Here is a 27,598-nt window from a genome sequence, read left to right as displayed (position 1 = left end):
AGAATCTCTGTGCTATTGGGAAACCAGACATCAAGCTATGCATTGCATTACAAGGACATTCTGAAGAACCGCTAATCACCTACTAACAAATCATACTCAATGCTTCTGAACAAAGGGCAAATTGGAAACCAAACTTGTAATTTATACAATTGTAATACAGTTTTGTATTCCATTTGTTTAAGTTTCACATTTTATCTGCCTGAGTCAATGACCTTATATCAGAGAATGCAGAAGACCAAAAATAGAAATGCATGATGCTGTAGCTAGTGTGCATTAATCAGCTGATAGCATCTTATTATGTTTGATGGAATAGACTGTAAACAAGAAGCAGCTAGGATTAGTGAACATGGTACTTAGTTTTAGAAAATTAATCTGTGTTACTTTTTACATGTCTAAAAAACTCGTATTTAAAGCACATCTCTTATATGTAATGGCATGAAAATATAACTGAATGGAAATCTTAGGTTTAGTGCATTACTGCAATGACACTCCGGCTTGTTCTCTGGAGAATATCATCCAGGATTACAATGTAGTATCCTTTAGCCAACACAACACGGCTTTATTACGAGAGTGGTCAAAGAACTCAAACTTCTACAAATAGACTACTTATTGTTGAAACATATCTGTAGCTGCCATGTTCCCAATGCTCTTATTTTAACCATACATTGATTATTCATTATAAAACATGTTGTGATATCTTAAAAAAATTCCCTCTAAAATAATAGCTGGGATTTGATAATGAACAAAATTCAGGAAACATTCAAGTTCTCCTTCGTTCTAAGGGTATTTCTGTTAAGAAGAAAGCACCTTACTTGCCAAATTCAAACCAAATCCTAGGCACATCTGTTCCAATGGCACTTATTATCACTCCCATTCTGGATGGGAAGATGCTCCTCTGAACCCTTGTGATGATAAATTATAGGGGAAAAGAAAATAAACTATCATACAAAGAGTTTCCTGGCTCACAGCCAAACAGATAAGAGAAGTGTATGGTGAAACCTTCCCATATCTGTCTATACTGATGGGGAAAATAACTCTGATGAACAACAGTGTGTATTGAGATGCAACTGCAGATGGGCATTGTGCAACAGCACTCCAAAATGTCCCATGGACATTTATTTCCTTTAGAAGAACATGACATTTCAAAATAGCTTAAGGAAAAAGTGCTTAATTTTTTATCAGCCTGGAGTGAGGAAAGAAGAAAGAGAGAGGGGTATTGGTATTTCCATCCCTTGCTGTTTTGCTGGAGTACGGTGATCTCAGAAAATCAGACAACTTCCTTATCCTGCTACAATGAAAATGGGGAAAAAGGAGGTTTACGCATATTCTTTCATGTTGTGCTGTTTTAATTTGCTTCCATGTCTCTTGCCCTCACTTTAGGTAAGAGGATGCAGCAGATGTTTCCTCTCTTTACCCACAGGTGAAGAGCAGAAGAGAGAGGTCAGCCCTTATGAATGACTGTTCCACTGGGAGGAAAGGGCAGCAATTCCAAGAGCACATCTGCTACTGACCCACCACATTTGAAATTCCTAAGGAATTTTAACTTTTCATCTCAGAGAGACAAAACAAGTGGGCCTCCGAAACTAAACTGTGGAACGGGAGGCAGAACGTTGCCTTCCTTGCCTTTCAAATGAAAGGAGCTGCTGACAACTCCATATGGCTCCTTTTAAGTTTAGTGCGCTCCTCGCTCTGCAAAGGCTCCCTTTGATTCCAGGGGAACTGCTTGCAGAAGGAGGTATTGCTTACCATATGTAATATTGGCAGGATAAGATTCCCTCTCTCCATCTCACCTTTGGATGGGGAGAGAAAGGAGATGAACAAGATGAACTTGTGTGCCAAGTCTTGAAAATATATTTACATGCCAAAGAGGGACTCTTTCTTTGAACACCAACCACAACAGCTCTTCTGTACTTTGGGTAGTTCATTAACAGAAATCAATGCAAGCTGCCTTTTAAGAAAGCCAACACTTGTTCATCGACACACTTTATAATTCCTTTTAGCAGAAGCATCAATGCTTACAATGTGTGCAGTAAATTATGACAAAACTGCAGAATGGCAAGGCTACAGAAACTAGTTACATTTCGGTGTAAACTTATAAGATAAACCTAAATACACTGAGAGAAAGAGTAATTACTAAGAACCAGAGACAAAAGATTTGTTGTCTTTACCTGGAGGCCCTTCTTCTCTATCTTTTTCTGGAGTATCTGAAGACACTTGGTGAAATCTGTGAGGTCCTGATCCATGGTCTCAATTAACTCACATCCCTAGTGAAGGAAGCAGTAAAACAGAGAGAGAAAAAAAGTCAATCATTTTTCAATTTTGAGAACTAATGATGTCTTTGGTGAATTTAACTGCAGTCAATAACTCAGAGTCTCTTCATGGAGATGCAGAATTAAGTAAAAGAATATTACCCTTACAGAGCCCAAAGACTGTAGGTTCCAGCTTAACAAGTTACTATGAAATAGCAGTTTGATGGCTAGAGGAGTAGATATTCAAAACCCATTGAGCACTTTTGTGCCTTGGATAAGCATGTTTTATGATGCTCTCCTGGATGAGCAAGTTCTGGTGTAGCAAGCCCTGGGTGATCAGTAACTTCCATGAAGATGACTGTTCTCTCTGATGCTGCTACATATATTCAAATGTGTATATATGTAAGCATACAAAAGTGTTCAAGCTTCCAGACCCCGGTGCAGTTCTAGAAGTTAATTTGCAGTGATCCAACAGTGATTTCCTTGCAGTGGGGTACTATGGGTGAGAGCATGTTAAAGTAGAGAAGAGCAGGAGTTCAGATTTCTTAATTAAGAACTAAAGCAATTCCTAAGCCTCTGAAAAAAAGCTGAGTAAGGAAAAGTGAAGTGCTTCTACCACATAAAGTCACTATTCAAAGACATTTCAAGAACACAAAATACCAAGTAAAGCATTGTAAATTAAAGTAAAAACCATACATGCTGTATTTAGAGGTTCCCTTTCGTACCACAAGGTTCCCTTAAAAGCCTTTTATCTTTGTCTTACCTGACGGATTTTAATTTTCTCCTATACACAATAACAACTGTTAAGAGAAAAACATTCAGACTATATAATATTTGTATGTGTGCCTGTGTTTATAAAGTGCCTTATTTTGTTACATCAAAAAAACCCAACCCAATGCAAACAAAACCCATAAACCAAAACCAAAACCAACAAACGAAAACCCCAAACAAATCCTCTCCCCCCACAAAAAAACCCCCAAACCACAACCAACAACCAACACCAAATTGCTGAAGTTGCATCTACATTAGTTGTGAAAATAAAGGCACAGAAGACAAAACTTCCCAGATTAGTGAATGCACGGAGTTTAGTGAATTGCATGCAACAATGTAACAAGCCTCCAATAGGAAAACATACAGTATCACTGAGGTGCTTCCCCACACAGTCAGAATGCATATAAAACCAAATAAAGCCATAATGCAGAAGGGGCTGCATTTGGATGAAGTAGAAGAGGTAAGGGAGGAGAAGATAATGACATGTTTTTTTATTATACCTCTTCTCCTCCCTCCTCAAAAACTTCTGAAAGGAAACATAGTCAAAAGTAATAGCCTTTCTGATACCTGATATTGCCCTAAATATCTTTTCAGGCTTGCCTGGATGAAGAATCATATTGCTGCAACAGCACATGTAATCAGAGGCCTCCACTGCAGATGTGATGCTGTTGCCCCCACAAAAGGGTTAGGGAAAATGTAGCTGGATCCTGGACTCAGTGCTAAGCATGAAACAACCTGAAGAGCTGTCACATCTCCACTCTTCACTAGGAAAGGCAAAAGGGTAATTGGCAGGAGAAGAAGGGACACAAGCCATCTGGAGCCTATAATGAACATGTGAGTTCGGCAACACCAGCCAGAGACACCAAGGGAGCCGAGGAAAGGTATACGGGTGTTCAGGCCCACCCAGAAAGCTCACGGTTGGATCTGAAAACTACCAAAGGGGATTTGTTAATCAAAGCCACTCTAAATGAAAAGATGTTTCATTCACTAAGGATGGGGTGCTCTCAGACAGTCTCAATATCAGCACTGATAGTGGGAAGAGACACCAAGCTGTGAGAAACTTTGAACAGACAGAACCTCCTCAGTCTTTCTCAAACAGCCGCTGAACAGCATGAGAACACGACAGATAAAGAGTAAATCAATGGCAGGGACAGCTACTGCTGAGCATGGGAGAAGAGACACAACCTCAGTTACCAGCTCTTAAATTGGCAGTAGAGAAGGAAGGCTTTTTGTCTTTTGCCAGGGCCATTCCTTGGCTTCACAGCGTTGGCAGAAGTAAGCATTTTATAGGTACCAATTTATAAATAAAAAATTTAACCTCCACTCTCCCTCAGCACTTTGAAATACTCCTGCACTCACTAACAAGCCTGATCTCCTTGAACAGGCAGGTTTTGGCAGCTGTAGGTATGCTGCAATTCTGCTTTCCACACAGGGAAGACCAAAGTGCCAAGTTCTATCTTTTTTTTTTTTTTTAAGTGATGATCTAAACCAGCTTAAATTATTTTATTATTTTATGCTACTATTAAGAACATTTCACTTGAGTTCCATTCTTGCCCAGCTTCTCAGGATGTTCTTTGATAAGAAAAGTATTCTAAAGCAACTTCAAGGTACTACCAAGGCAAGATATAACATTAGCATGGTGGTTGGAGAGCACTGAAGGTCATTTACCACAGTCCAGAAGAAAGCTGTGATGTACCACACATAGAAAACATATGTTCAGACCTGCTACTGTCTTTTCTGCATATTCACCATAAAAGGCCTCAAATACCCATCACAGAAACCCAATCTAAATATGTGGATGGGACGTCGAATGCACAGTTCATTAAAGGCACATTACTGTACCCACAATATCGGTACCAAGAAGGTACTGTGGCTTAGGAGGGGTATCCTGAAACTGCTTACTCACTGCTTGTACCTTTGATGCTTTATACAAGTACTGTTGTAGATCATCATATCAAAAAATGTTGATAGAGTGTTACCATTAAATCCACAACTTCCTTCAAATTAAACTGTGATTTCTCATTCTCTTTCCACATCAAACAGATAACCAGTTCTGGAATTGACAGAGATTTTAGAACTGCTCCTTTTGCCACAATGTCAAAGAGACTGGTATGGCCAGATCGAACTGGGGGTGGGGACAAGCAGCAGCACTTGCATCATCCTGCACCCTCCTTACAGCCTTGTTGGAATTAATGTCTGTGCAGTTCGTGTTCACTCATGGTTTAAGAGCTTCAGATAAATCTGTTGCTCCTGATATATCAAATCCAATATTTTATGCCACGGAATTGGATGACAATTGTAATGCAGTTCTTTTCAATCTCCACTGCATTATTCTGGAATGACAAAAATCTTCAAGACAGAGCTACCCACTGCAGCCAGAGTTTAATGAAAGGACAGTATAACAATGGCAAGATAGGTAATAACGCTTGTAGTTTTATAGATACCTGCTCAACTTAATAACATTAACCTTTTGTAAGAAAGTTAAAAAGCCAAACAAATTTAACATTAGGAAAGGTTAGAAAAATCAATACCACACAGCAGGAATGAACACAATAGATTGCATCTGATGACGATATAGCTTTGCTGAATGATAGGATGAGGCACACAATATTAGGCTTTGGCTGTTCTGTCTTATTATAGCAGCTATGGGAGGCACATTGCTAAAGAAGGAGGAGTGTGTCAGACACACATAATAGGATTATTGAACCCTATATTTCAGACAGACACTGAATTTAGACAGGCACTGAAACGTCAATCCGAACATTTCAGGATTTCTCCAATTTTTAGAAATGTTACACATCACAGCACATTGCGTGTTTGGAAAAAGCAGTGTGTAGTTGTCCACTCTCCCATGTTCTTCTTAACCTTTTATTAAGAGAAAGTTATCCTTGCTCTTTCTCTTATCTTTCTGAGCATGAGAATATAATTAGAATACATAAAATATCCTAATGTGTACTCTATCTCCAAGATCTTCATACAACAAGATACTTGAGACTATTTTTGAAGCCTGTATCTGACTGTGCTCACTGAGTGCACCAGTGAGCATTCAGTTCACCAGTGACATTCAGTTCAGTCCTCTAACAATTCCTGTGCACTGAGGCTCAATTTTGAGGTATCCATCTCAAACAGATGCACTTATGTATAGTGTTAATGGCAGACACAGGAAAGACAGATATCCTCAAGTTAAAAGAGAAGAAAGGAGACAGCCTATAGAGCCTCTCAAAATCACAGCACAGACAAACAAAGTCTAAGAAACCTATAAAAAGTAATGTTATCTCTAAACATGCTCCTTCCCTAGATTTTACCTACCCAAACAGTAACGAACCCACTCAATCCTAGTATCTCACTGACCAACTAAGTAAGAGCTATAGATTCTCAGCACTATTTCGGTTGGAAGGGACTTTTCAAAGTCATCTGGTCCAACCTCTTGCTCAGAGTAGGACAGATTTGCTCAGGTTGCTCGAAGCCCTTTCCAGTCCACGTTTAGCACCTCCCAAGATGGAGACTCCAATTCTCTGGGCTTGGCCACTGTTGTGGTGAAATTTTCTTTCCCAATGCCTTTCACTGAGATCTCCTGTACTGCAAATTGGGGTTGTTGCTTCTTTTTCTGTCCCTACTTAACTTAAAGAAGAGTCTTTATCTATTTTCTCTCTGCCCACCCATTAGGAAGTTTGACAGCAATACAATCTGCTGTTCACCTTGTCTTCTGGAAGCTGAACAAACCAGTTTACTTCAGCCTCTTCTCACATATCATGTGCTCTAGACTTCCCTAAAATACATTTTCCTCATTTGTGCTTTATTGGCACGCAGTATTTCCACCTCTAAGAGCTTGAAGAAGTCAATTAACAGTAAGGAGGCAGAGGGTTCCTAGTTCTCTCTTCCTTTTAATTTCTGGCCCCAGGAAATTTCAGTTTGCCTCTCTGGTATCCTCTACCTCTTTTGCCTACTCAGAGAATAACTCCAAACCTCTGTATTCTTCATATACTATCTTCAGTTACCCGAATATTTTGAAGCCTCAAACATTTTCATACCCAAATGTGCAGACAAGTATTTACATTCTGAATTGGACTCCATGGAATTGATACTGAAAAGCAACTCTAGGGAAAAGCATACATGGATGCAAGCAAGAGATGCTGTTCTATACAGAATGATGAACAGAAATGAACTGCAGGATCTGACTGGGGGTCTTGGATAAGGCCTAGCAAAGAAAAAAAAGCATGTGGATGCATAACCAAACAAGTTTAACAGATAACAGACATCTACTCATCTGTAATAGGAGGGTGGTGGTGTGAGACCAGAGCATTCAATCAGTACCAGAAAGAAAAAAATATTTTGGGAAACATCTTTTGCAGAGATAGCAGTAACCCAGACAGTAGCTATCTTCATTGTTGGCCCAGTGTTCCACTGCTGATCCAAAGCAACTCTACCAGAATTGAAACCAAGTCTAGCATGGGATAAATATGAGTCAGGCTAGAATGTCACATGAGGTTTCTGAAAACATTTAAAGAGACAGGATTGTAGAGAGACAGACAGAACAAGAACCTCTAACTTGAGCTACTGATAACCATAAAAGTTGCATGGTTTTCCTATAGGCAGTAAATTTCTGAAGACTGATTCAGGATGACAGCTCTAAATGAATGGAGCTGGTTTATGTCTACGAATTACAACCAGCAGGAAACTTGTGAATTGAAGCCTTTTGCATTTTGGGAGTATGATGCAAGTAAGGAAAGCAAAGCAGTTATGTTCACTGATTTCTTTGGGGAATTTCAAATACTGTTGAATAACAAATATCAAACAGTTTCTCTTTAGATCAGCTTAATTGTATGGATTGTCTTTTCATTTTCATAGTGGAGAACAAAACAAGTATGTGTAACTGGTGAAAATTATTTTGGATTTTTAAATAGCCAAAAATATTTAATTAAGTGAAATGTATTTTCTTTCAGTCTTTGGCCTCAAATTTGGCTGACTGCTTGGCATCAGCATCAAGTTAATACTGTACAGATTGCTTGGCCCTCAGTTCTGGGGTTGACGATGTTTTGACTCATCCAATTGCACATCAGTGACACTGCCATTCAGATTGACTAAAATAAGTTATTAATCATGTTGAAGTATATGCACCGGAAGCCAAATAACTGAAACTCACACTCCAGTGAAAAGCCCCATTACTGACAAATAAACCAAAAATGTTCAGGTTTGACCATCACTTCTAACCTTATATAACATATCTTGATTTATTAAACAAGTACTACCTGGTGGCAGGAAACAAAACCAGTAAATATATGTAAACATATGCATAGCTCTACAACCCAGAACTTGTCAAATTTGACAAGTGTTAAAAAAAAAATAAAAGAGAGAGCTCTGCAGTTGAAATTTTGACTGCAACAGCTGCAACCTCTTCTCCCTTCCCCCATTTTCATATGATCTTTTTCAAAGTAAATAAAATGTTTCCTGATTTTGTTTTTAGCAAGGCAGCGCGTGGCTTCTGGTGGAGGGTAGTTTTTTTGATACCATACATTTTATGTTGAGATAATAGCGATGACAGAGTTCTTCTGCGTTAATTAGGTTGCTCCCTTTCAAAAGAAAAGTCTATTGCTCATGAAATTGTAGCAATTACTTAAAATGGACAAAATATGAGTCTGTTTAGTTGGTATCTGACCAATACTAAAGAAAGAAAGCCAATATGCCTTTTCCACCTAATAGAAACTGAAAAGCAGAAAACCAAAGGTTTCTAAATCTAAAAAAATCAAACCCAAACAAAAAAGCCCCAAGCTTAAACAAGCCCCAAACAACAAAAGCCAGAACAAAACAAAAAACAAACAGTACAGTTAACAATCATTTGCTGGAAAAATTCCCAATATTCATCTGTAATGGAGCAAATTCTTCTGATGTATTAAGTTTGGTGAATGAAAGCAAACCTCTTGAATACTAACCTACAGGTCAGAAAGTGCAGTAATACACACCTCACTGAAACCTCTATCAGACGGTCACTAACATCTTCTAAGACTTTTAAATAACCAAGCAGAAAGGTAAGAATGTTGTGTGAGAAAGGTCTGTCAGGAGCCGAAGTTGCATATATACAACCCATATCTTTTCATACCCATTTCTGGCATTTAAACAGTGGACCTACTTTTGTACATCCCTGTGCAACCCAAACATGTTATTTTTCCAATCTGATGATTAAAAATGAGCACAGCACAGCAGTGACAGCCACCTGCTATTTTTGGATCTTCTCTGAAATTTCCCTTATGTTCCCTTCCTTGTCTGAAAAACAAAGGTTCAGAGAGAGAAATTTTAATTGATGGTCAGGCTCCCTCTGTAATCGGCACCGTGAAAAGCTTTTGTCTACCAAGCTGATTAGGCCCTTTGGATCTTAACCCATTGATGAGACTGATTGCAGTACCTTGCTTTTCTTGGAAAATAACTTGGAAACAGGAATAGGTACTCTATCTGTGTGCATTTATGTAAGAAGATATGAGGTAGCTGGTGTAAGGGAAATCAGAGTGCTGGAATTGCATCAGTCTCTGACAGAAGGGAAGTATGTAGTCCTGATTGTAGACAGCATAAGCCACTACCCAGTCGTGTAGATGAGAGTCTTTTTTGTTGACTTGGACACACTTCGAACCAATACTAAGAACTGTATAATTTTCAAAAATGTAGTAATTATACTTAACCAATATTAAAATGAATACTATCTTTGGCACTTGCACTACTGACAATGCAAATAAGAGTCAAGCACTCTCCTAAAATAATGCACCAAACAGAAAAGCTGCCCAACCACAAATCCTATGCCCACAAAGCTGAAGCAATAGGGCATGCAGTTATTTCTTGACATTCAGTCATTTGAGGTGGGAGGGAGCAAGAGAGGCCATCTACACATCAAATATCCCACTTTACGGACAGTAACAGAACAGGTTTTCGTTTTGGGTTTTGTGGTTTTTTTTTGGTTGTTGTTCTTTTTTTTTTTTCTTCTTATATTAAAAGGGCTTCAGGTTAACAAGTTTTGCTTTTTATCACATAGGATGACAGACACTACAAAGAACTAAAGTTAATAAGCAGATACTGTATCTGAATTGACTTCAGTTTCCAGACTAATTGCCAATTCTCAAGATCATCTCAAGGTAAGAAAAACATGGAGGAAACAGCAAGGTATGTTTTCAAGGATCTGGGCTGACAAATTTTAGACATCCTAAACACTATCTTAACATGATCCTTTGCCAGCAACCCAGGTACCCAAGAGCAACACGACTATGAAAAATGCATAGAAAATAGCAAAGAAGATGTTAACCTGGATGACATAAAATTCCCTGCAAGGCATCTAATCATAAATTTTATTTAAATACATATGACCAGTACAACTAGTCCCTCTCTCTTGCATTCAGACAGGCTTTATGCAACAGAATTCTTGTTCCTCACCTAGTATCTACCAGTATGTCCTTAGTTTCAGAGATATGTAATTGCTTTGAAAAGAATTTGGATTGTGAGAGTGAGCTGCATTTCAGATATTGATTACTGGACAGAATTAATTGAGACCAGACCCCAAATGTGTCCTAAGTGCAAAAAAAAAAAAAGGGTCCTTTCTTACACAACTATCTAATTATCTACATGTACAAGATGAGTACAAAGACCTTGATTATCTAAAGGTAGCAAACTGAAAAGAGAAATATCCTCCTGTTGTGTATAAAACTCTGAAATTTGTGCTATCAATACAATTTAGTACCTCCTTTTTTCTTTTTGGTATTGGGATAATAATGAAAATAACAAGATTAGTTCCAAGACTGATCCTTCAGGAAAGTCACTGATTACTTCCCACTACTTGTTAGTTTTCTTATGAACTGCTGACTGCCTACAATTTGTGTAGTAAGTTCTAACTTGGCTAGGTATGTGCCTAGATAATACTCTTTTTTTTCCTTCTTATTATTCTGTCTGACACTTTCTAAAACCTCTCAGCCTCAGTGTAAGAGCTGTATGTCACAAGGAATAGAAGAAACTTTCTGTAGGGAGAGTTTATTCACTGTCTACAACACCCCATAATTTCAGGATCATCTTATATAGATCAAAAGGAGAATGCTAGACTATATGTATCCTTAGCACAATGTAGATCAGCTTCTGTGTTCAACATTTTAAATGATATGCTGTCCCCTCTTTTTCCTCCTTCACTTTTTCTTTCCAGTCATTTTTCTCCTTCTCTATAAAGGAAATAGCTAATTTAAATTTATGGATATCTCTTTTTCTTTCTCTAGGCAGATCATCTGGGACAGGCAGTTTATATAACATTTCTAATATGTGCTGGTGCCTGAGAAAGTAGGAGGTTTATTGCTGAAAACAGGATATATGCCTGCACTGCTACACCAGGTCTACATCCTGCTTATATATTTATAAGATATCAGAAACAGTAATGCAGAATGAAGCAAATATATTTTTTGTTATCCGTACATACTCCATGTTAACTACAGGCAGAAAATTAACACACAAATGAGGGGTGGCTGAGGTCACTTGGTCTGTTCAGCCTGAAGAAGAGGAGACTGAGGGGAAACCTCACTGCAGTCTACAGCTTCCTTGTGAAGGGAAGAGGAGGGGCAGTCACTGATCTCTTCTCTCTGGTGACCAGTGACAGGACCCGAGGGAATGGCCTGAAATTGTGTCAGGGGAGGTTTAGGTTAGATATTAGAAAGAGGTTCTTCACCCAGAGGGTGGTTGGGCACTGGAACAGGCTCCCCAAGTGGTCCCAGCACCAAGCCTGACAAGAGTTCAAGAAGCATTTGGATGATACTTTCAGGCACATGGTGTGACGCTTGGGGATGGTCCTGTGCAAAGCTAAGGGTTGGACTCAATGATACTTTTTGGGTCCCTTCCAACTCAGCATATTCTGTGATTCTGTGATAAAAGAGATGTTGCTTTTGGGAAGTAATTGGAGGAAAGCTCCTAGCCATGCCACAACAGATTCACGTCAGAAGTAACAATGTTGTAAAGGGTGCCAAACTCAAAGGCACATTCATTTAGCTATAGACTTCTGTACTTAAGAGAGCTTTATGGGTCCAAGAATTTTAAGACCAGATAAGTTTTTCAAATGCCTAATCTTAATGTAGGCCAGTGAAAACAGGTTTCACGAATTCAAAATAAAATTAAATTGTTCCGTATTTTAACAAGTGATATTGCAAAGCTAACAGCAATGAAAATAAATAATAATAATTATAATAATTATAATAACAACAGCAGCAACTACTGAGCTTTACAATTCATTTCTGCCAAAGATCACCAATCATCTGGGAGCAAGGAACAGAAATAATTGACATGCTGACATTCTGACAGACAAAAGGGAAAGCTTGGGAATTAAACCACTGCCCAGGACAGCAGTTCTGACTGCATCACTTCCAAGTGTGCCACTGAGTATGAACACATTTCCAAGTGAAATTCAGGCTATTTGCTATATTTCTACATAATTGAGGTAGATTCTTGAATAATAAAAGGTCACGCATCATATTCATGCAGTTGCTGCATTTTTTACTTGTGGAGGGCTTCAACTGAAAGTGAGGTTGCTGAATAAACATTCAGTCTTTAGATCTGAGAGCACTTAATTATTTGGTAAACAGGAAACCAGTTTTATCTTCAAGGCCTGCATTTCAATAGGCAGAGGCTGCAGGTTTAAAAACCGAAAGCTTGGAATTGGGCTGTACATCCTTCTCCCCATCTCTCCTTTCCACGTGATATATAAACAACTACTCAGTTCAATTAGATATCAGAATATCCAAGCTTACTGTACTGAATATATTGCCATTACATATGTGAAATATTTCAAGCCTTGAATGGGTGAAAAATATGACGTAAAACCAAATAAAAAATGTGTAGCCAACTAATAGCAATTACTCTGCAAGTAATACAGAGCTTTGCAATAAGATAATTTACATTGGTATACCCTAGATATCTCCTAATAGGATATTCCTTTGCATTATATAGGAATAGTGATCTCTGAAGTCAACATTTCTAGCTTTTCTTATCGATAGCAGTGATCCCTGGCAAAAACACGCTAACACAACATAATAGACACAAACACTACAAAGGAACTATGTAGTCGTCTTTTTGTTCTAACAGGGTCTGTTCAGAACCCACTCCAGTAACCATCTTTTGAGCTCTGACCAGTCACAGTCCACTGGAGAGGTTATGTTTTAGGTGATATATCACAGAACCACAGAATGCCCATCTCCAGAAAGCAGGGGGCCCACTCTGATGTTTTTTAATGCTGTATGCCTGAAGTGACATCTGATATGAAATATCAGATCCCATGATCTTCCCCAACATGACTGAGAGTAGAATTTGGCCTCCTGCATCTGCTGTTGACAAAGAGCAATGGAACTGTTAGGGCACATTTGTAATTCAAAATGCAAGCCACAGCCTTTTGTGCAAAGAGCTGTAACAGATTTGTAGGAACTAAATGCAGCAAAAAAAGTAGAGTTACATACTATGCCAAAACACGAATGCCAGTGTCAAAAGGAGCTGCATACATGCACAAGGGCAGACTGGCCTAACAAACTATCTGGAATATGGAAAGATGCAAGACAAGTTATTTCCTTGACTGCTGCCTAGACAAAGCATAAGGCTCCAGAACATTTGACTGTGTTTTGAGCTTCCCATCAGCTATCCAGGGTAACATGAGAGCTATGTGAACCTGAACTAGCATTCATTGATACCAATACTTAGGACAGTAAGACACAATATAAAATTTCCATAACATACTATTCTAACATATAATCACATCCGTGAGCTTCTCCTATTCTGCTTTCCTTTTTCCTGCCCATCCTCTATTTTAAACTACTGCTGTTAGAAAGAAAAGAAAAAAAGATATCAAGATCTGCTTGTGCATTTTGATCAGAGATCTAAAAAAACCTTACGGCTTCAAAAAGCTGTGAGAAGATGCATCAGAAGCTCAGCAAGGCTATATGTGCACATTTTGAAGGGGCAATTTTAATTTTTATTTTAGCTCATGCAAGTCTTCCACACGTATTATTTTCACTGAACTTTGCCTGAACTGTAAGTCTGAAGCTCATCCACATGGACATAGCAATATATGCAGATATATATAGTCCCCCAAATTCTGAAGTTTTCCAAATATTTGGTTCTTTTTCATCTGGGGTTTGTAGATGATGGTTATGTCTCTACCCTAGTCAACGCCGTGATTGGAAATGGTAGTGGACATAACCAAGCTTTAGTGGGCAACAAAATTCATCCTGAAAGCCTCTGTTTTTTTTGATGGGTTTCACAGTCTAAAAAGATCAAAATACTGCCACTGCCCCTGGATGGCCAACCAGCTGGTTCATAGCTAGGTAGGTTTTCCCAGTGACCTAGTTCACAGCAAGGAAGGCTATGTCTGCACTGAGCAGGCCCAGAACAGCCCTATGAGCCAATTAATGCCTTACTCTCCCACTTAAAAGCCTCTCCCTGCACAGCAGTTTCAAGCAATGGTGAACATTAGTGACTGCCCTTTAACCCATTCTGCTAAAGACTTGTCAGACACTTCTGAAGTGATGAGGACAGTTGAAAAGACATTTTCCAGGGCTTGATTTGCTGTGAGAAGGTAATATATACACTAATCAGGTGATAAAGCATGGAGATTAAACTAACCTTTTCAGTTATCCTGTCCATCTTTCTAAAGAAAGAGTTTTTCTCCACTCACTCTCAAATGTTGTGTTTAGTTTGATTAAAAGACTTTTCAAGCTGCAGAGGTTTTGCTTCTTTCCAGCAAAAAAAATGTACCACACCACAACTGATCCCTCTAGGTATTTCTTCTGATATTTCCTAAAGTCTTTTATTCAGCTGTATCCCACCTCACACATAGGCACCACATAAGTATATCTCCCCAGTCCATGCAATGCCTAGTTACAGTCTCTTTCCCAATCTTCCTTCAAACTCATCTTTCAAAATCCCCAGCATCCAAAGAATACACAAGCAATACATGTGGCATATAGAAAGCAGCTTTTCTCTACTAACAGAAGGCATTAGAGCTGCTCTCCTTTTATCAGGAACTCATTGTGCTTTTCCTTACATAATGGGATGGCAATCCTGTGCCTGAATTGGACTACAAAAATTATTTAAGAGGCTTTGCTTTTCAAGCGGCAGATCATATTCTAAACATCAGCAGATTACAGTACATTCAGACACTTGATAGTTTTTCCTTATACAAGCAAAAACTGCCCCAACACCTTTTATTCCATATCTGTCTAATTAGTAGTTGTCCACCCATGGCTTCTGGAGACAATGCCCTACTTTTACTATGCATTGCAACCTGCAGTTCTATAATCCACATCCAAAAGACTAACAAAGAAAATGTCTTGAGATCAAGGCACCGAGACAACATTCATCAACTAAAGGTTCAGTCGCTGATGCTCCCATGGGAATCTTGTGTGACCTGAGCAAGCCGTCAGAGCACAGTGTCCAAACTCATGTTTGGGCACTAAGTGGTTCCTAGCTTCTTTGTTTGTTAGGCTTTGATTTTGGCCTCTCTCCATCTCAGTCCTGCAAGTTTTGGTCCATCTCAGTCCTGCAAGTGTGCAATAAATTAATACTTCTAGCATGCACTGTGAAAACAAGTGACTAGGCATTCAAGAACCAATCTATAGCACCAGAACCATCATGGTACACACATGTAAAGTAATCATAATCCTAACCAGATAAACAACTGCTTAAGGCAAACACCTCCCTCTTCTCCACAATTTTTGAAGACATAGCCATGCACAATTACCTCTGCTTTTCATATACTAAAATTCTTTAAATACTTAGTTTCTTTACTGTGACTTTTACAGAAAGAAGTTACCATAAAAAGGTAGCAATCGTCATCTATTCTACACCCCCATTTTATCTATCTTAGAAATTCTTCCTTTAGAAATTCAAAAACTAAGCACTCTAGAATTACATGCTGCATCAAGTAAAAATAAAAATACCACAACAGAGGAAGTATGTGATATAATTATTTTTTCATTTGAATGAATCACATTGGAGACATGCAGTGAAAATGATTTTGCAGCAGAATTAAAGCAAAAGTTCGGGTTTTTTAATTAAATTATATTATTACTAAGTAAAAGAAGACAGTTACGTAACACTTCCTTCTTCATGTAACCTTCATGAACTACTGTTACACTTCTAGACATTTTATGCTGTCTGTACTTTTATACCCTAGATACTTTAACTCTTTTCAACTCTTCTATGTATGCAATGCAAATGAAATTTAAATCAGCGGCTTTCAATCAGATAGTTTTTTGAATGTGACAGTCTAACACCAAAATTGGTATCTGAATGCAGTCTAGTGGAGCGTAAAATACATTTTTTTAATGGATTCACTGGAAAAAAATCTAAACCCACTGTGATCAATTCATTCAAATTACAATTAAGCAAGTAAAGGGTTTTGCTAGATTGTTAGAATGGAAGTAGAAGAGAACCACCACAGATTTAGGCAAGACTATAGCACTAAGAAAAAACTTTGTGTTTCGTATGTTTTGCAAAAGATAGTAACACGTCTCTTCTGACAGCAGAGCATTTTCCTTTATTCTTAGCAAGCTCAGCCAAAATTTAGCTAATATTAAAACTCACATAGTGCTATGGCACCAGACATTTTTATTAACTACTTATTTGTTCTAAATAATTTGTCTGAGAGTGAACAGATCTTATTTTTAAAGGAACCAAGATTACCATGTGCAAGAAGAAAAAGAATCCCTCACTCAAGAAGAATTAGTAGGTCACTGTAAATAACATCTGCACACTTACTGTAAATCATTTTGGTGACAGAAGGTACTGCCATGCAGTCTGATCAACATTACCAATGAAGCACAGCCAATTTTCATATGTTTGTATGACAGATTGCTGTTATTAATCAACATTAAGATGTTTGATGTAGTTGCATAGGGTTTCCATTCCCCAAACTTGTTTTGTATTCTCAAAAAAGCATCTCTGCAAAAAATTAAATTGACATGAGAAACAGTGATGAGGGTTTCATTTCACTTGCATCATGTAAAGTTCAACTTCAAGCCACATCTTCTCTTAACTTCTAACAGTCTTCAACTCATCTTGAAAATCAAATTCTTATGCCGTATTCTGAGCACCTGCCATCATCACCAGTGCCTGCAACTAGAATTCAATCAACACCTATGCTTTGCATGATGCAACATGCAAAGCCCTTCTCCTGCTGAGCTGGAATAACTAAGAGCAAGATCTCCCTTTGCTTCAGGAAAATATGGCAGTTTCTCCAAGTTTTTTTAGCTAACTAGGCACAGTTGCTTTATCCATAGATAACTCCAAAGAGGGCACAGTAATTCTGGTACTGCTCTGTCATCGCTCTTATGCCAACATCGATGTAAGGTGCAGGTTCTAGTCTGGGGGGACAGGAGACTTCCATGTTCCTTGAAAGACCCACTTAGACTTAAGGGCCAAACAACTATACTTCAAGGAATTCAGCTGTTTTTTTCTGAAGACATGGAAGATTAGAAACAACATACATAAATGGAGAATTTGGAAGGCATCAAGCAGACAATAGTTCCAATACACTGGAAGACATTGCTGCACAGACTTTCATAGGGCTGGCAAAGCAGCGGACATAATCAAGGAAGTCCGAAGGCAGTAAGAGTTCAAAACACTACAGCTGGATTTGCTACCAAGATTTGCATCATTCCATATTCATCTTCCATTTAATTTTTCATGGTATCTCATCTGCTCTGAATAAATAACGAATTATTGCCTCAGATACTTATTTTTACATACCACATTCATCTCAATGGAAGCCCTGCAAGTGCTGCCAATCTCTGTTGTGAACAGCCCATCTCTGAGAAGGCTGATGTACTGCCCGCTTCTCTAACCCAATATCCTTTTCTTTAAAAGCAGTGAACCAAATAGCTATTTAATACTGAACTCCCCCATCATCCTGAAAATCTCCAGTGACTCAGACAGCAAATGATCTGAGTGGATATTCCTGCTGCACCACCTAGCTCTCACTTCTTCCTCTTCTATTCAAAATATTCAATTCTTTGATCCCCCATGTTTCAACTCGCTAACCACTTTCCCAGATTTCTAGCTCAGAAGCAGAAATAAAGACAGTATAAACCACAAATTGTTAGGATTTACACTCACATAATTCTTCCTAATGGTAGCCTTTCCTTATTCACTTGAGACCCATTTCTGTTCTTTACAACTTAGTTTCTCTGCCTAAACATTTTGATCAAAAGCTGCTGCAGACAGGATCCATGCTGTGTCAGTGCCTCGGTCCTCCTTTGTTGGACAACTACATTACAAAGCAAAACAAAACATCATTCCAATTAAATCCATATCTGCCCTGGCTTCCAGCTGAAAGGTGTCCCTCTAGCCACTGTTTTGGATTTCCCATGTTGCCCCCTCCTGGCCTGATAAGTAACTGGGGTTCCCATCGCCAGCTTGCTCTGTCACCAACAACCGAAGAGTCACTCATCTTCAAAATTAGCTCTGAAATGAGACAATGTTTCTAACACTTGGAAGATGCCTCCAACCTCTGGCTTGACATTTGGAGAAACAACTGGATGGAGTAGACTGAGCAAGATGCTGATTAGTACAGTATTGAAAGGGAAGAACATATACAGACACACACACTACCTGAGCCCTGAGGATCTTCTTTACTCACTTTTTCCTAGTGACTGTGAAAGAATACCAGTGCGTGAATTGAATCTTAAGAAGCACTGAATGATGCAAACAAGTGGTAACACTACAGGGAAGGTGAGAGCGCTTGACCAGTCTTGGTAAACCTCTTCAAGGGCCATCTTGTGTTGGAGGGAAGCCAGAGTCTTCACTTGTATGAGTGAAGGGAGTACAGTCCCTGTTTGGAACTGCTCTTTTAAAACCAGAGTAGAGGATGGAGTGGGGGGGAAGGAAGGAGGGCAGGGAAGAAAACCTAAACATATGGGGCTCACAGGTACTGTGACACCATAAATAATTACGACATCATACATTTGACTCCTAAAGTGCATGTTGTACAATGAAATCAATAAAGCAAAAGTGATGAGGGAAACAAAGTATTAAGAAACACATGGACATGGATCGATGAGTTAATAAATTGGCCTTGCAATGTTGGACAAAGGATTTTTGCAAGGCATCTCTGATAGACTGAAATGCTAGTGATAATCTGTATTACCCCATTTCCTGTAACTGTGACTTATCCCTAAACTAACATCATCCTTTCCTCTGTTACTGAGATATCTTAGGCCATCCTTCTTCTGTACATAGGTGCAAAATAGCACTGACAAGATTAAATGAAGCACCTGCTTTTAAGTAAGCTATTAGTAACACTCTGGGGAGGCAGAGGGGTGGGGAGAATAAACACTCTGTTTGATCCTACCACAACAGTAGCTTTTCTTGCTCAGCAGTATGCTTACAGAGATGGCTTTTCCAGCTGAAAAATTAATCATAGCAGATTTTATTACTTCCTATACTACAGAGTGATAAACACAACTAGTGGAATAATTACATTATGTTATAATTACATATAGTAACCAATTGTCAATGGCATGGCATTGCTCTGGAAGTACTTTCAATTCTAAACACTCTGCATTTCTCAGGCAGCTGTTAAGGACTTTTCTTTATTGATAATTCCAAACCTATGACTCATCAGTACATGACAAGTGAAACCCAAGTGCACAAGCTGTGATCCCTCCATGCTCGCCCCAGGGAGAATTGTTCCACACACCTTTGTATCATTCTCAAGGTTGGGAGCAACCAAAGTCATGCTGCAGAGGCATTCAGGTCAATCAGGATAAAGACATTGTAGTGGACGCCTAATCAAAGCTGGAAATGAAGTCCGTGCTGGCAGGGGAGGCTGAGAAGAAGAGGAAACAGAACAAAAGGCAAGGCATGGTACTAGAGTCTTGAAGGGAATTTAGCCAGAAGCACTCAGCTTGACAACCTGCAGTTCAGTCAGAAAACAGAGACATCAGACAGACATTTGGTTCTGGAACAAGTACGGAAGGGAAACACTATATATGATTGGGCAGAAATAAAAAGAAAAAAAAGGTAAAAATCAAGATTTATTTTGTTGTCACTCTTATCCTCCTTATGACTCTATAAGCAAGTCCTGTCTTAGTTAAGGAAAATTCATTCCCTCCTTTTGTACTGTATTTCTACAGTACCTGGAAAAAGGTTAACACAAATTATAAATAGCAATAAAGTATCAACCACAACTACAGGCTTGTAACCCACATCATAACCACAAACAAGACATTTGATGTAGAAGCTGCTTGGTATAGAAGGACACAAGAGAGCAGATAAAAATCTGCATCTGTTTACAGCAAAGATGCATCTCCGCTTAATTTTGAGTACAGTCCTTTCAGGATACTTATCCAGACTAATCAGATTAATGTAGCTGTGGACTGTCCTCTATGATGGATTGCCTGAATTCCTTACCTAAAATTTGCATGAAATGTGGTGGCTGGTTTGTCTGGAGGTCAAACAGGAGATTTGATCGGAAAATTTTGTTTGCACTTTTTGTAGCTCAAAGGCACAAATGTTTGAAGTTCCACTGAAAAGCACACATTCACTGTAGTAGTTGCTCACTTGGATTAGTACATATAGTTAAGTGAAAGGCAAACATCAGTTCTGCAAGTATGAAGATTCTTATTTTCCTTGAAAAAACTAGTGCTATGTCTTAGAACACACATTCCAGCAGTTAGGAAAGTGCAAGACTAACAACAACAACAACAACAACAACAACAACAATAATAATAATAATAAAAATAAAAAAGGATATACTTTAAAATTCTTAGTTTATTGAATATTTAGAAAACAATACCTAAGATCCGAAGCTGTGAATCAGATATATGTTGATGTAAAAATTTAGGACGCATGCTTTTTCTCTATTATTTTTAGCTTTTGCTGTACTCTTTAGAAATCACTACAACAACCATGGAATGGTTTGGGTTGGAAGGGACCTTAATGATCATTTAGTTTCAACCCCTCTGCCATGGGCAGGGACACCTTCTACTATAGCAGGATGCTCAAACCCTCATCCAACCCGGCCTTAAACACTTTCAGGGATGGGGCATCCACAACTTCTCTGGACGACCTATTCCAGTGCCTCACCACATTTATAGTAAAGAATTTCTTCCTAATATCTAATCTAAACCTGCTCTCTTTCAGTTTAAAGCCATTATCTCTTGTCCTAGCAATATCTGACCTTGTAAAACTCTCCCTCTGGAGAGGATCTTTTTATATTTGGCTCTCCAGTGGTCTATCAGTTTGGGGGGAAAAAGTCCTGGAACAGTATTAGTGGCAACAATCAACTTAATTTGCCAATACTGAAGAAGGAATGTTGGTATCAAGATTCAAATTAAGCCCATTCTCATCCCGTATTTTCAAACAAGATTTCAAACAATCTATCTATTGTCAAATTTACCAATAAAGTCATTAAAATGAAATACAAGCTCTCTCTGCAACAGATGCAAATCACATCAGGTCACATTAAACTGGCTATTAAAAACATGCAGAAGAAAAATAACCCAATGATTGTAAAATCCAGTTTTGCTGCTGGACTATTTATTATTGCAGATTGAACAGGTTTAAAAAGGAAGCAAACAAAACAATCACCTACGCTATTTCTGTTTAATGATTAGAGTTACAATTTGAAAACCATATGCCTGGATTCTGTTCTTTAGAGTCAAGCTGGTTTCACCATGACTTCATGAGAGGAAAGTCCTGCTTATGAAACCTCCTTGCCCAAGGGGAGCCAGTTGATGTAATCTTTTTAATCTTTTCGGATTTCAGTAAAGCTTTTGATACTGTCTCTCATAGTATCCTTCTGGACAAAATATCCAGCACACAGTTGGATAAACACATCATGTGGTGGGTGAGCAATTGGCTCACAGGCTGAGCACAGAGGGTGATAGTGAATGGGGTAACATCAGACTGGCCACCTGTCACTAGTGAGGGTTCCACAGGGCTCCATCTTAGGCCCTATGCTCTTCAACATCTTCATAAATGATTTAGACACAAGGCTGGAAGAGCCCCTCAGAGAGACCTTGACAAATTAGAGGGCTGGGCAATCACCAACCCTATGAAGTTCAACAAGGGAAAGTGCTGGATTCTGCAGCTGGAATGGGACAACCCTGGATGTCCATACAGACTGGGGAATGAGATGCTGGAAAGCAGTGCCATGGGAAAGGACCTGGGGTCCTTGTCAGTGGCAAGTTGAATATGAGTCAGCAGTGCCCTGGCAGCTGGGAGGACCAACCATGTCTGGGGGGGCATCAGGCAAAGCATCACCAGCCGGTCGAGGGAGGAGATTGTCCCACTCTGCTCAGCACTGGAGCAGCTTCAACTTGAATACTGTGAGCAGTTTTGGGCACTGCAATATAAGACAGATATTAAGCTCTTAGAGAGCATCCAAAGGAGGACAACAAAGATGGTGAAAGGCCTTGAGGGGAAACTGTATGAGGAGTGGCTGAGGTCACTTGGTCTGTTCAGCCTGAAGAAGAGACTGAAGGAAAATCTCATTGCAGTCTACAACTTCCTCATGAGGGGAAGAGGAGGGGCAGTCACTGATCTCTTCTCTCTGGTGACCAGTGACAGAACCCGAGGGAATGGCCTGAAGTTGTGTCAGGGAAGTTTAGGTTCGATATTAGAAAAAGTTTCTTCACCCAGAGGGTGGTTGGGCACTGGAACAGGCTCCCCAGGGGAGTGGTCCCAGCACCAAGCCTGACAGAGTTCAAGAGGTGTTTGGATGATACTCTGAGGCACACGGTGTGACTCTTGGGATGGTCCTGTGCAGGGTTAAGGGTTGGATTCAATGTTCCTTTTTGGGTCCCTTCTAACTCAGTATATTCTGTGATTCTGTGATTCTGTGAAGGTCACAGAAGCATCTAAATGAATCATCCAAAAAAAAACCCCAAAAATTATCCAAAAAAAGTAAGGTTTTTTCTCAGTAGGTTACCATGACAAGCTCAACCCAGAAAACAGTTTTGTTGTTATTCTTAAATGACACATTTATCTTCCCAGATGACTCTGTCTAAATGCTTCTAATCAGTTTATTAATTTTATATATCTTTTTAGTCTTCTAGAAAATGGTGAATGGTTTTCTCAGTTTTTGTTTTTTCCTTTTTTTTTTTAATAATCAAGCTGCACTCAGATGGAAATTGAAACAAAATAAAATGCACACAACCACTATTTCCCATTTTTAAAAGCAGTTAAAGATTTTAGTTAAAATCTAGGACAGGTAGGATTCTCCTGTCTCATCAAATTTAATCCAGTGTCATCAATGAAACATGTCGTGAACATGTCAATACTTCTCACAAATTTTCTAGCATCCATTTAAAAGTACTTCTGCCCCAGCTACAATCTCCTGGAAGGCTCAATCCTCCGATGGATAACAGCACACTTATAATTTGCAGCTTGACTTCATTTGAATGGATCTTAAATCAAGACTACTTTTAATCTTCTCCAGTCCTCCTGTTTAGGTGTTTATGTATTTACTTTACTTTAATTTCATTAGGCTAAACAATATGAGCTCTTTTAGCCTTTTCTCCTAAAAGAGGCTGTTGGGCCCCCTGCTCATTTTAGCAGGTAGTTTTTGAGCCTGCTTCAGAACAGGTTCATGTTTTCTGGAGATGGATTATCAGAGATGTATGTGGTGTTCCAGAGGCAGCATCAAAACCTTCTAGAGGGACACTGAGAGAGATCCTGCTGCTGGTTGTGAATCTTTCCTTCATCGGGGAATCATCTTTGCTCCTGCTGATGTCATATTGTGAAATGACACGTCCAGTGTCATTAAGTCTATCTCTTCTCCTGCACATGCGATTGTGAGCCTGAGCTCTGTGTGATATGTGGAAATTGAGTCTCCTAACCCAGCTTTTATGTCCAAACTAGGATGCTAACAGGAGGTTTAGCAGGTTTATCATCCAGTGTGTAGCCGTCACCTTCTGATAAGAGCAATTTTCACTGCCACGTGCTCCTTCCCATTAGCCAGCGTGTTTTTTCCCAACTTCCACTCTGTCCTCTCTCCCAACACTTCAGACAGGTTTTGTTCTGCCACGGACTGTTATCTTTAATAACCAAGCTGTCCTCGTGGGTCAGTTTGACTGCTTCATTTTTCTGCATTTTCTAGGTAACTAAAGCACCCATTACTACAAGTGGAGCTGACAGAAGAGAGCTCTTAACTCACTGCACATTTTGTACTTCAAAACAGTATTTTTGCTGATCAGTCCTCCTCCTCTTCCATGCTTCACACGTACTCTTAATTTCCTTTCTGAGTTCATATGGTTATATCTGAAGTCTTCCTTGTCTATCTTTCACTTTTTGTTTACAAATCAGTTACAGGCAACAGTTTTTAAGACAAAAGAGGTGGGAATTTGCCTTCTCTGTTTAGTGCATAAGATCCAACACAAATGGCTTTCTGTTCTCAATTTCTCAAGGCACGTCCTTTTTGAAATGCAATTACATAAGATTTATAAATAAACCCCCAAACTGGAGTGGAGTACAGACCTCACAGACTTTTCATTCATCTCCACAGTTCACAAGTCAACTTCCGATCATTCTATCCAAAGTAATTTTTGGCCCCCAAAGGTATCAGAAATGCTTTACTGCCTATCAGAACAACACCGAAAATACCACAACTCCTCATTTCTTCAGAGACTGTATGTTAAAATATTATCTGCCATCCACCAGTCAGGTATACCTGGGTTTTACCATTTAAATAGCATTTCTTCCCTCATGCCCAAAGAGACGAGCACAAATCAGCTGACTGTAATTTCACATTACCTTCCTTTATATAATGTAATATTTCTATTTAATCCTTGCCTGTTACTTTGCCATATTTCCAGTAAATCTGTAAAAATCTATCTGCATACCAATAACAATTGGCTTAGTACTTCTGTTTTGCTGCCAATTTTTTTTTACAATAGTCAACAAAGCATTTCAATTACTTCTTGCCGACCTTATCCAGTTTTCTAGCTGGGTTATGTATATTGACCAACTCCCACTCCAATCCACATTGTATCATACTTCCCTCTGTTCTATGCTCTAACCCCCAATTTGTGTTTTTATCCTCTACTAAACAAAGCTATTTTATATGCTACAGAGACATAAATATGCTACAGAGACACAAATAAGCTTAGCTAACCACATTTTGCATTTAAAAATTAACTGATTTACTGGACACATGGTTGAACTCAGTACCTAGAGATAACGTTGATCGTTTCTCATCACCAAGCCCTTCCGCACTTTAGGAGCAGTACTTCTCATCATCTCATACCTCATTTTTATTCATACACTGAAAGAGAAAATAAACCATCCTACTTTTTTTCAAACCTAAGCTTTGAACTGAAGTCAAATTACTACAATAAAATATAATAAAAATTCTCTGACTCTATGGCAATCCCCTATCAAAAGCTTCTTTAGCTTACTCTAGCTTGAAATTCTTGAACTAGTAGGGTAGCCAATTCTGTCCGTTCTCCTTAACTTTCAGCAGTTCATATTTTAAAAAGCTTCTTTATTTACTTTGCATAATTTTAAACCAAATTGAGGAATTAATTAAAATAGTGCCACATTATTCACTTTAATTAGGTCTGCTTTTTAAGATAAATGTATGAATTTAGTGAAATATAAATCCTGTGGTTTCATCTTTCAGATCAGGTTTGTTTGTTTTAAATTTGTGATAGTTACACAAAAAGTAGCTGCTAAATATTTATTAACCACTGAAAGGCAGGTAGAGGACACTATATGTTTCTAAATTGGATACTCACAGAAGTGTCTGACAAGCAGACTTCAAAAACTATCTTATCTGCCAACACAGCAACTGGAAGAGACCTCCTGTCTCATCACACTTGCTGCTTGCAGTCCTAATTAACTACATTCTAAACACCCTTCCACTGAATCATCAAAGACCAGAAATGGGCTCCCTGCACTCAGGCACATTTGGGGTTGAAATGTCTGGGATTTTATAGCCTCATCAATATCACTTTCAAGGACATGTGGCCATTCAGAAAGCATGTCTGTGTACTGTTCCACACAGTATTACACAAATACGTTTAATGAATGCATTTTTGAAGATGCAGTTTCAAAGTCTGGCTCTCCCACTGTGTTTTAATTCAGATTTCTGGGTCCAACCATAATGCTCTTACTTCGCTCATACCTCAGACAAAACTCTCAGCAAGAAAGGCTCAGGAGCAATCATTTTAAACTAGTGAGTCATTGGAAGTAGCAAGGAAAGAAATAGCTAGGAGAGTGGGATGGCTTGCAGCTGGAATAAATAAATCATCTATTATCAGATAACAGGATTGGCAGCCACTGGCCCTTAAAGTACCTTTTGTGCAACTTCTTTGAAAGTGAATTTAACTAAAGGGGAGACAGTGTAAACACCAGTAATGTGATTTGGGGACAGTTCATCTTTACAGAATTTACATCTTTTTACAGAATTTATCAAACCATATCAGATTTACCCTAACCCTTCAAAGCATCTTGAGTTTTCCACAAAAAATACATCACAGGAGTGATAAGTAGTGCTCCCTAAGGGACCTTAAACTTTTTATACTATTTCCTTTCCAAATCTAACCACTCATTGTACACTGATGCCTGTCTCCTGCTCCACCACACTCTCCTCCTGCCACAAGGAATTTTGACCTATTCTACAGCATCTGTAAGCTGTCAATCCATACTTACATTTTTCACACTATATAGAACCAAGTTCAAGAAGATCGTGTCAAAAAAACATCAAATGCAATTACTCTCTCTTTCCCATATCAATTTATTTCTCTACCTACCCATCTACTCACACTTCAGGTCTGTGAGGTACTTAGGCATATTATCGACACACAAAAACATTACACAGGGCTGTCCTGTATTCTCTACAGGAAGGCAAAATCAATGGAGAATCACTGACTTTCACTCTTAACGCTGTGTAATCTCCATTTTGCCCCCTTTCAAAATCCTGAAAGCCTCACTATTTGTCATAGCCTTAAATAAGTGGAAAAGCTTTCAAATTCATCACTTACTTCCTTTTATTAACTCTAAAAGGTGAATTGAGGTATTATCACGGCTTTTGGCCTTCTCTCTGCGGATGCCTGCCACGGGGAGGACCCATCTTGAAAGTCCTGTCACAATCAGCAGAACTGCCACTGACTTGGATGGGAACAGCACTTCACACCAGGACACCGGCCAGCCATGCCTCCTGCAGACGTGCTGCACAGCATGACACTTTCTTTGGAAGGTTGGTGCCAAGGACTACAATCAACACTTCATCACGGACTGCAGTCAATCGGAACAAACCAGTTATTTTTGATGAAAAAGCGTTCAAAAAGACTTTCCCATGAAGGAGAAAGGTTGGTTTACATTTAAGGCACTGAAACTCCAAAGGTTCACAGCTAGAAGGGTGCTCTTCTACAGAAGGGGAGCAAAGCAGAAAGAAACTGAGTCTGGCCACAACCAGTTATTTCAGTGCACTGAGGGTGGTACAAGGGCTGAAGCATGAAGAGCACTTTAAACTTGGTAATAAAGGAAAGGCATGTGCTTGAATCCATAACTGCCTGGGGAGAGGAGGAGTTGGTTTGTCCAAACACTCAAAAAATTACAAAAAATATTTGAAAACTTATCCC

At 38.9% G+C, this 27,598-nt stretch overlaps 1 protein-coding gene across 2 annotated transcripts in view; it reads right to left on the bottom strand.

Annotated features, from left to right (window-relative positions):
• The window catches only part of TPK1 (thiamin pyrophosphokinase 1), a 306,395-nt gene that overhangs the window by 127,753 nt on the left and 151,044 nt on the right, over window positions 1-27,598 (bottom strand). For both annotated transcript variants that reach the window (XM_027715024.2, XM_027715028.2), the window contains one exon: window positions 2,169-2,264. In XM_027715024.2, coding sequence (XP_027570825.1) covers window positions 2,169-2,264 — 96 coding nt within the window. The remainder of the gene's footprint in view (window positions 1-2,168; window positions 2,265-27,598) is intronic.

The sequence above is a fragment of the Pipra filicauda genome, unplaced genomic scaffold, assembly GCF_003945595.2.
Source record: "Pipra filicauda isolate LSUMZ 115617 unplaced genomic scaffold, ASM394559v2 scaffold137_size4652046_pilon, whole genome shotgun sequence".
Taxonomy (NCBI): domain Eukaryota; kingdom Metazoa; phylum Chordata; class Aves; order Passeriformes; family Pipridae; genus Pipra; species Pipra filicauda.
This window is presented reverse-complemented; position numbering and strand designations above follow the sequence as displayed.